The 10,222-nt window shown below is 35.0% G+C and overlaps 1 protein-coding gene across 2 annotated transcripts; it reads left to right on the top strand.

Moving 5' to 3' along the window:
- Nucleotides 1-2,329: 2,329 nt before the first annotated feature.
- Nucleotides 2,330-10,222, top strand: LOC130214860 (signal-induced proliferation-associated 1-like protein 1). 2 transcript variants are annotated; one of them, XM_056446695.1, is made up of 6 exons: nt 2,330-2,831; nt 6,421-6,583; nt 6,711-7,055; nt 9,585-9,705; nt 9,881-9,962; nt 10,054-10,222. In XM_056446695.1, the coding sequence occupies exons 4-6, from the start codon at nt 9,593-9,595 to the stop codon at nt 10,192-10,194; spliced, it is 336 nt and encodes a 111-aa protein (XP_056302670.1). In that variant the 5' UTR covers nt 2,330-2,831; nt 6,421-6,583; nt 6,711-7,055; nt 9,585-9,592; the 3' UTR covers nt 10,195-10,222. Both variants share the same exon structure in this region; 1 of them encodes a protein (XP_056302670.1).

The raw sequence follows: 10,222 nt of genomic DNA, 5'->3' as shown, positions 1-10,222 counted from the left end.
CGTCTCATTTGTAGTCCACTGGATGTCACATTTCAGTCACGGACGCATACTTTGAGAGCCTTTCTGAATGAATGAATGAAATACACAGTTTTCCAACAGGGCAACCCAGGGTGCTGAAATATAATAGGCTAAACTGGCATTGGGCGAGTTAAAATAACCAAAACGAATGTTTCAAAACAGAATAAGTTCAGCCTTGTTTTTCAGGTAAACAAGAATGTTCACTTGGCATGTTTCTTAAATATCTGCAAACATATTATGATATTTTTATGCTTTAGAAGAGTCAAAAACTTACATTATGTACTTATTTAAATTACTAATTTAATTTACTTAATTTAACACTAAAGGTGGCGCAGTAGGTACTGTTGTCGCCTCACAGCAAGAAGGTCACTGATTCGAGCCTCGGCTGGGTCAGTTGGCATTTCTATGTGGAGTTTGCATGTTCTTCCCGTGCTCCAGTTTACCCCACAGTCCAAAGACATGCAGTACAGGTGAATTGAGTAGACTAAATTGTCGTAGTGTATGAGTGTGGACGATTGTGGACTATTGTGTATGGATGTTTCCCAGAGATGGGTTGAAGCCGGAAGGGCATCCGCTGGTTAAAACATGTGCTGGATAAGTTGGTGGTTCATTCCGCTGTGGCGACCCTGGATTAATAAAGGGACTAAGCCAAAAAGAAAATGAATGAATGAATGAACACTAAAGAAGATCTTCCACACCCCAAACCTCATGAACCCTTTCCCCTTACAATAAAAAAATAATCATACACAATAACCAAGTCCAAATAGTCCAACCAAATACTACATATACACACATGTATATACAGTACACCCAATTTTCTCCATTGATTGTTCTCCAGTAAATTGTTAGTTGCAAATTGCTGCAAGCGCTTTGTCAAAAATAACAATTACTAATTATTTTCACCTGCTGATCACAATTAGATACCATTTACAGTTGAAGTCAGAATTATTAGCCCCCCTTTGTTATATATTTTTTTCTTTTTAAAATATTTCCCAAATGATGTTTAACAGAGCAAAGAAATATCCACAGTATTTCTGATAATATTTTTTCTTCTGGAGAAAGTCTGATTTGTTTTATTTTGGCTAGAACAAAAGCAGTTTTTCATTTTTTAAAACCCATTTTAGGGTCAAAATTATTAGCCCCTTTAAGCTACGTTTTTTTTTTTCGATAGTCTACAGAACAAACCATCATTATACAATAACTTGCCTAATTACAGTCTCCTGCCTAGTTAACCTAATTAACTTAGTTAAGCCTTTTAATGTCACTTTAAGCTGTCTTGAAAAATATCTAATAAAATATTATTTACTGTCATCAGGGCAAAGATAAAAGAAATCAGTTATTAGAAATGAGTTATTAAAACTATTATGTTTAGAAATGTTGAAAAAAATCTTCTCTCCGTTAAATAGAAAAAGGGATAAAAAATAAACAGGGGCTAATAATTCAGGGGGGCTAATAATTCTAACTTCGACTGCAAGTAGAAAATTAAAATCACAGTACAGTAATAAATACCTCTTTTTGCTTGCAAATGTAAATGAGATGATGTATGTTCTCATGTTGTATGAATGTTTTTTTAATACAACATAAGTGTAACGTTTGCTGCGATGGTATGGCTGTTTACAGTTTTGCAGTACAGAAACAATCATTCAGCACCAAGGGTGATTTGAAACCTGTGCCTTTATTGTTTGCTACTGAGTGAACTGATGATCTGATTTGTGATTAAGCCAAATATCCTTAATACACATCATATCGACCTTGTGTTCTGCAATGCTTACGTGGAAATAAAAATATGTGCAACTACAATGAAATTATGAGATCAGCTTTTGAAAGTATGACTAGTGGTTTTACAAGTGTGATCAGTTTCGTACTAAGAGATTTGAAAATGCACACCTTAATTATAAAAATAGTACAAAACCAATAAAAAAACTGTAAACCATTCTGAATTTCCATAATGGCCTAATTTTCTTCTGCCCCTCTTTTCTGCCCCATCTATGAGATCCCACGGGGAGGGGTGGGACAGACTAAAGTGGGGCATTCCCACCACGCTGTTCCACCAATTGTACCCTAACCCTAAATTCAGTCTCCTTCCAGTCCCCACATAAGTCTCATTTGCTGTGTTGGCTACTAATGATGTCACGAGGGAAAAAAGGACATTCTAAATGCAATGAAGTAGCTTCATATTTTAACATGGCTGTGTCTTTATGCTTGCAGTGCATGTCCTTTTGCAATGTGTTCGCTGCATACCTCATTCTTTGTTTTTATGCATCTACAATATGTGTGTGTCTATGGTCTTGGTATATTATTTCCTCCAGCCCTTTGTGCTCTAAACCTCAAGAGGTTAAAACTTCCATGGTGGAAACGCCTCCTTTGATGAGAGCCACGGTTTCTCAAACTTCAGCGATCTCAAATCAACTGGGCAAGGAGCGCTTCAGCCAACTTCAGCTACGAGAGGACCATCTCATCCAGAGCCAGGACAGCAGTTTGTTCAATCACAATGCGTTCAGAAAGGACAGACTCTACTGGAGCCAGAGTCAGGATTTATCCAATGAGGATCCTCGTCTTTATATTAATACACAACATCTGTTCCCCGAACGCCAGTCTAGAGCAGACCAGCCTGCAAAGCTTTGTCTAAAACTGAGAAAGGCAAGTCATGACAGTGTTGACGGCGCTGGCTTTAAACTATTTCAAGGTGACCCTGACTGGTCCTGTCAGCTTCAAACCAGCCCTCACCGCAGCCCAAAACAAAACAATATACTGTACACACAACACAGAAACACTGTTGATGTCAGAAACAATGACCACATCTATATAGAAAGGTAAGCAACTTGTCATTTGGAATGTCGTGTTATCCTAATGTTATCGTGTAATCTCAAAGTCTTGATTATTATTGCATTGTCTTACACTCTCAGAAAAAATAAGGGTTACAAAATCTGTCACTGGGGTTTCAAAAGGTGCATTTGGTTTCTAACAAAGTCTTTAAATGTACATATTAATACATATAAATGAAATATGTACCTCATAGTAACTTAAAGGTACAAAGATGTACCCTAAAGGTACTGATGTTTACTTACTGTGGAACAAAAATGTCCCTTTTGAAAAGCTACTGCACCAGTGACAGATTTTGTACAGTTATTTCTGAGTAAGCACAAAGAAGTAACACTTTCATTCAGTTAATTTTGTTAACATAATTATTCCTCTGCTTTTTAGAATGCTTCTAGTTAGTTCTTAGACTAGACTAAGTTCTTATTAGTCATAAAACCCCCACTGCTTTTATGCCTTGTATCATATTTTGTCTTTCGTATTGCTCTCTCTGTTTATAAAACAAAACTGGCGGTGGGATCTTGCTTCTTATACAAGATGCTAATCTTAATCTAATAGCACTGAAAGCCATCCAAAGCCACGCCACTTGAACGCATGAGCACGCAATAGACAACAACACTACACTACATCACATGAAATTCACCAATGAGAAAACTTTATAGTAGAGTTAGTAATAACCCAGCAAGAATTTTTTGTTTTTAATAGATGTCTAATAGACGTCTAAACATAATCGTCTTGGCTAAAACAAGGCTAAATTTAGGCTGTCAGTGAAAATCTAATAGATGTTTAAGAATAGGCCAAAACTAGACTAGTCATCAAATAAACAGAAATGAATGACTACACATATAAAGTCTGTCCAATCGGTCTATCTGACGACTAGTCTAGTTTTGGGCTATTCTTAAACATCTGTTAGATTTTCACTGACAAACCAAGTTTAGAATTGTTTTATCCAACCTGTCTACATTTAGATGTCTATCAGACGTCTATTAAACACAAATTGTTTGCTGGGAACTCTGTCTGAACCACGTCCATGATGTAATTCTTTCTGTGAGAACACTGTTTGTTTGGTTGCTTATTTTGACAGGCAGGTAGGAGTTTTCGCACTGAATGTTTTGATTGGACAAACTTTTCTTGTTCCTATACCTTCCACAGAATATTAAAATACATATAAATACACATGGACCACTTCATTTAATGATTGCTACCAGGGTGTGAAGAGACTTTCAACCAGCGTAACAAAATTTGTTTCTAAAGACAATCAGTTTTTGCGCCTTTAAGGTATGATTACTGTAAATAACATTGTGTGATGTTGATGTTATGCAAGACTAAAATAGTCCAGATAATTATCTAGAAAACAATAGATACAAAAACAGTGGAAACACAGCACAGTGGAATCTAAAACACACTTTGGGGATGTTGTGCAATCGTTTGTTTGTAGATTTAAGATATGGTAATATGATATGGCCTTTATCTCACGTGTCTCACATATTTACATGTGTTTTTTAATAGAATGTTTTTAACAATATTGTGATGTACAGGCTCACGTTTATCAAAAAATTTGCCCGATTTTTTTAAATTTATTTTTATTTTATTTTTTTATTAATATTGAATTTTGTTTTAAACTTTGTGAAAAAGTCAAAAATGCAAGATACTGTATGCACTGATAATTATGAGGAATAAAGTTAAAAACATGACTCTATACACTAGTACTTTTCTTCTCAGTTCTCTGTAAACCACTGAAGGGAAAACAATTAAAGAGTCAAAGTAGCAAAATATGAACCCTGCATTACAATAGTCAAACTCAGAATTGCAAGACATTCATTTAGAAAAACTACATGTAACTCACAATTTCCAAAAAAGGCCACAATTACAGGTTTAGGTTTAACAATTCTGACAATTCTGACATGGCTGACATGGGCTTCCATATTACGATGATACACACTACAGGTATAATGATCAAATAATTAAACAAGTCAGTTTTTGACATTTGAGGTATAGTGTATTTTCTTTGTGTGTCATCTCTAATTTAAAAACTCTAAAATTCAGGGTGATTCCAAAAGAATACCACAATTTGAAAATATGTATTTAGTCAAAGAAACATGATGGAACCTTGGGTAATTAATCAATGTGAAGAGTACATGAAGTTTTTTTTTTCTGTAGGAAACAATTTCATAGATGTTCTATAAGACACCCTCCAGACACTCGAGTGGCATCAACCCGATACTTGAACTCGTTTCACACTCTCTGTAGGATCTCAGGCGTAACAATTTGGATAGCTGCAGTTGTTCTTTCTTTTAGTTAAGCATCCCAAGGAAACTTCAGAGCTTCCTTAAATCGATGACAGAAAGAGCTTAGCTCTCCTTTTTTTCTTTGCAGAGTTCTTGATTTTCAAAGTTGTGGTATTCTTTTTGAATCCCCCTGTACATTCACTCTACCTAATTTATTGACTAATTTGATAAATTAAAATGTTTTCATTTGTTTGTTTTGCGAGGGCTTAACATACAGTTGAATGCAGTGTGCAATATTTATTATTTTTCAAATATTTCTAAAGTGATATTTAATGGATTAAGGAACATTTTACAGTATTTTCTATAATATTTTTTCTTCTGGAGAAAGTCTTATTTGTTTTATTTCAGCTAGAATATACAGTGCTCAGCATAATTGATTACAACCCATTTTGAAAATGTATATTTTTATCCATTTCTCAGTGAATATAGGCAATGTATTTTGGTGCAATAAAAAAATGATTTATTAAACAGATATATTTATTAAAATCTAATTTTAGTCACCAAACATATTTAGAAATTGAAAGATAGTGAATTTAAATTCAAGCAAAATATCGAAAAAAAAATTACAAACAACAAAATTTCAACATTTTATATGTTTTTTTTTTCCTTTTCTTGATTTTTGCTCTTTAAAAAATGTTTTTTCAATATTTTTTATAACATATAAATTTGAGCCACTAGTTTTTGGACTGTTATCGTATCTTATTTTGTTAGATAAGCGCCAGATTTGGGTTCTGTACTGACTAATCAAATGCATATGCACAATTATAATATTGTAAAGCTTCCTATTAAAAATATGATTTTAAATGAGAGATTTTTGGGGTGTACTTATATATGCTGAGCACTGTGTGTGTGTATAAATGTATGTATGTGTGTATGTATGTGTATATATATATACATACATACATACATACATACACACACACACACACACACACACACACACACACACACACACACACAGTGTTCAGCATATATAACTTAAGCATTTTTCCCCGATTGACTACAGAACAAACCAATGTTATACAATGACTTGCCTAAATACCCTAATTTGCCATGTTAACCTAGTTAAGCCTTTAAATGTCACTTGAAGCTGAATACTACTATCTTGAAAATATCTAGTAAAATATTATGTACTGTCATCATGGCAAAGATTAAAAAATCAGTTATTATTAAAACTATTACGTTTAGAAATGTGTTGAAAACAACCTACTCTTCATTAAACTGAACTTGGGGATAATAATAATTGAAATGTAACAGGAGGGCTAATAATTCTGACTTCAACTGTACATTTTTTCAGTCAGGTGGATGTGAGCTCAAAGAATGTATTTGGTCAGCCCCGAGTTGTTGCGTCTCTGCGAGCAGCTTGCTCACCGCGGCCTGTTCGCAAGAGCACAGTGGTGGAGGACCTGAAAAAACTCATTGTGATGGATGACACCGAGGCCAGCGCTCAGGGGGATTCAGTACGTGACGTAATATATGTGCAGTATGACCCTGAACAAGGACAATAATGTGGAAAAAGCAGGTATTGTTCTGCTGAGGGTTGGTATGTGTGCAGTGTTACCAATGTTGCAATGTGTCTCTTTCTAGTCGTCAAATCAACAAAAAGTGCCAGAGCTTTGCAGTAGTTCGCCAATGTCAGCTTCATGTGCCAGTCCATCATTATTCAGTTCCACTCCAGCACTCACACCAGTCCATCTCCACCTGAAGACACGTCAGTCAGGCAAGTTAATCCTTTATGAGTGATTTATGCTATGGACTGTTTATAGTATCCGTTTGCATTCACTGGTTGTCTTTTTCTAGAATGTGATGTTTTGCCTGAGCAGGCTGAATCTGACCTGTGGGAACATCCTGACACTGAACTCATTCCCCTGCCAAACACAGCCTGCGAGCTTGACTGGAATAGTCTGGTTCAAGCAGCCCAAGAATATGAGAGTAAGTGTTGAAAAATAAATTAATATTGTTGAGATTGTTTATATACAGTAGCCCCGATAATTTTTAACACAAAGATTCCAGTCATAATAAATCTGTCTGTCCAACCCAACAGTATTTTGGTCAGATTTTAGAGATTGGTTGATATCCTCAGACCAATATTTGGTATGACGTCACTGGCATATATCACGGTGGAACCTTTTCAAAAGATACACACCTAAAGAGGCCATATTTATATGATATATTTATAACATATCAGTACCTAAGACATATTACAATGTGTCTGAGGGGTCTTAAAAAGTGTTACATTTAAAAAAAACGAACTTTTAGGCTTTTAAGCCTTACATTCACCGAAATATTATCTTGTTTTCTTAAATAATTGTAAACAGGTCATAATTTTCCTTCATTTATGTACAGCTGTCTAATCGATCCAATTCATCCAATCACCAACAATACAAAACTTTTAGCAAATCTCTATTTATAACTAATATTATAACAGTCAGTTGTGGATATTTTTAGTTGATTACATTTTATTAAGAGTTTATGTTATGTTGAAAAATGTATTAAAAATATATACAACCAACGACTGCTTGTTTTTGACACATTACTTAAATAATGTGGCTAAGAAATAATAAGTTAGAATTTGCCAGAATTTTTTTTTCTGCTGGGCCATTGAAAAAATTCTTAGCTTTTTGTCCTATATAAGTCAGAAATTTCATTTTAGATGGTCTTAAAAATGTCTTTTAAAAAAGTCTAAATGTGAAACCTGCAGAAACCCTGTATTACTACTTTATTGTACTTGAGATTTTCTTAACAACAAGATGTTTCAGCCAAACAACAGCTGTTTGCATCTTGGCTAACTCGTTCTTTCATTAATTTTCTTTTCGGCTTAGTCCCTTTATAATTTGGGGTCGCCACAGCGGAATGTACTACCAACTCACACAGAAATGTCAACTGACCTAGCCAAGGCTCGAACCAGCGACCTTCTTGCTGTGAGGCGAGAGTGCTACACACTGCACCACTGCGTCACCTCTTAAGTTAGAATTTGCCAAGTAAAAAAAAAAATTCTGCTGGGCAATTGAAAAATTCCTTAGCGCTTGAAGAATGAAATTTCATTCTACATGGTCTTAAAAATGTCTTTTTAAAAAAAGTCTTAAATGTGACTTGGTGAAACCTGCAGAAACCCAGTATTAGTACTTTATATTACTTGAGATTTGCTGGACAACAAGATGTTTCAGCCAAGCAACAGCTGTTGGCATCTTGGCTTACTCATCCAAGCCAAATTAGTTTCAAGCTGTAAAACAATTATGCATTTTATTATCATCATCACTATAAGAAATCATCATCATCACTAAGAAAGCCATAGAAGAAGACTAGTGTAAATTAATAAGGACATTAAAAAGAGGAAATCAACCATTTGGTAAATTTAAAATGACCTAGTTTTGTGTAGCCACTAGCCAGAAATTTAGACTGGCGGCAGAGGTCTGCACTCCATTTCATTTTTCAACAGCCAAGAGGCCAGTAATGCAACCAGTCATTACAGTGTATTCATGCAGTCAATGTCCAGTCAAACTCAAGTATTTAAAATCAGTGAGAATTAAAAATATGCAATGTAGCACACAATGTTCTTATTTAGGTGAACAATTAATCCACTGAAATTTGTTTTAGCGGTACTTTTCTGTTGATGTCAGTTTGACAGCTTTAGCCACAATTTTCTTAACCATGCCGCTGTTGCTATAGGGGAATGATGCTCAAAAAAAAGTCCCGCCCCCTACTCAGGTTCATTTTAGTTGCAAGTACATCAACATACTGAAATAAGTAATAATGTGTTTACATTTAAAGCACAGTAAGTCATTTTCGCTGCAGGATTGTGCATAGTCACAACAAACAAAGGCGGATTATGATTTAGCTTGAGTGTTTAATCGCAGATGTCCCTATCCTATCTGACTTAAGCAGTCTTTTGTGTTTCTATGATTTCTATTGAACCAAGCTTGAAAATTAAGGGTGTGTGACATCATTACCGAAACAGAAGGGGTCACAACTAAAAATAGCTTATTTCTAAAAATATTCATTCTTTGAAACGTTTTGGATAATATAAGGACATGAATCAGCAAAAAAAATAATAGTTCTAGAGGTTTTTAAATATTCTAATGAACAAATCTCTCTATGGCATGAACATCACATATAAACAGTTCATTAATACTACTAACTCTACTACTGTTTTTGAAGATGTAAACAGGTTTGTGTATTTGGCTTAAAGATTTGTTTTTAAGTGGACGATTAAAGAACAGCACATTTTTCAGATCCATTTTTCCATCCAACCTAGTGTCACAGTGAATTCATTGGACCAATAAAGTTCCCTTTTAAGTGACTGTTTACTGCCTGAATTAATCAGAATTTCCTTTATGATTATGAACCAACCAGTTAAAAAAAATAACTGTGACTGCAGGCATAGGTGTATGTTACATAGAGGAGATTCTATCATTATAAGTAGTAGTGATAAAATTAAAAACTCTATGGATATATTTACAGCACAAAGGATGGCAACACTTCTGTCACAAATGAGTCCTGTATCAAGCCGGCCAGACACACCGTCCTGTGAAACCTACAAGATCCACCAGTCCAGTGCCTATTTCAGTGAAGAAGAAATGGAGTAAGTAGGGCATTTTTACTCATTTAATATTGTACTGAATTGAACATCTTTACCTTAAGCAGAACATACTATACTATGAGTACTCATCTTTTACAGTAGCTGTGATGTCCTTTATTGATTAATACACCCTTTAAAAAACCTATGAAAATTAATTGACTTGCATTGTTATTTTTAGCAGTGATGTGTTTATTGACTTTCCTGACCAACTCTCTCACCTGGAAGGGATGGTTAGGCGACTGAGCGGTGATCTGCTGAAGGTGAGACTCATTTGGTGCTTAATAAATGAGAAAGGTGTTATAGAGGGCAAACATGCTCAAAACACCATGTGTTCCTCTGTCCTCTGTTCAGGAGAAAAGAGACAAGGTGGCTCTTCTGACAGAGGTGTTGAAGCTCCGCATTAGCAATCAGCATCTGAGAGAAGAGTCGCTCTGTGCTGTTGAACAGCTACACAAAATCAGCAACATTTTAAACACAACACCTGGAGAATAATGCAAGGTTGGAAGAAAAATGTGTGGAA

This window comes from Danio aesculapii, chromosome 21 (genome assembly GCF_903798145.1).
Source record: "Danio aesculapii chromosome 21, fDanAes4.1, whole genome shotgun sequence".
Lineage (NCBI taxonomy): Eukaryota > Metazoa > Chordata > Actinopteri > Cypriniformes > Danionidae > Danio > Danio aesculapii.
This window is presented reverse-complemented; position numbering and strand designations above follow the sequence as displayed.

Bases quoted from the DNA above. Each gene is read 5' to 3' on its own strand.
- LOC130214860 (XM_056446695.1), top strand. From the start codon at position 9,593: ATGGCAACACTTCTGTCACAAATGAGTCCTGTATCAAGCCGGCCAGAC. The intron at 9,706-9,880 runs GTAAGTAGGGCA...TGTTATTTTTAG, and splicing joins TTCAGTGAAGAAGAAATGGA to CAGTGATGTGTTTATTGACT. The intron at 9,963-10,053 runs GTGAGACTCATT...TCCTCTGTTCAG, and splicing joins TGAGCGGTGATCTGCTGAAG to GAGAAAAGAGACAAGGTGGC.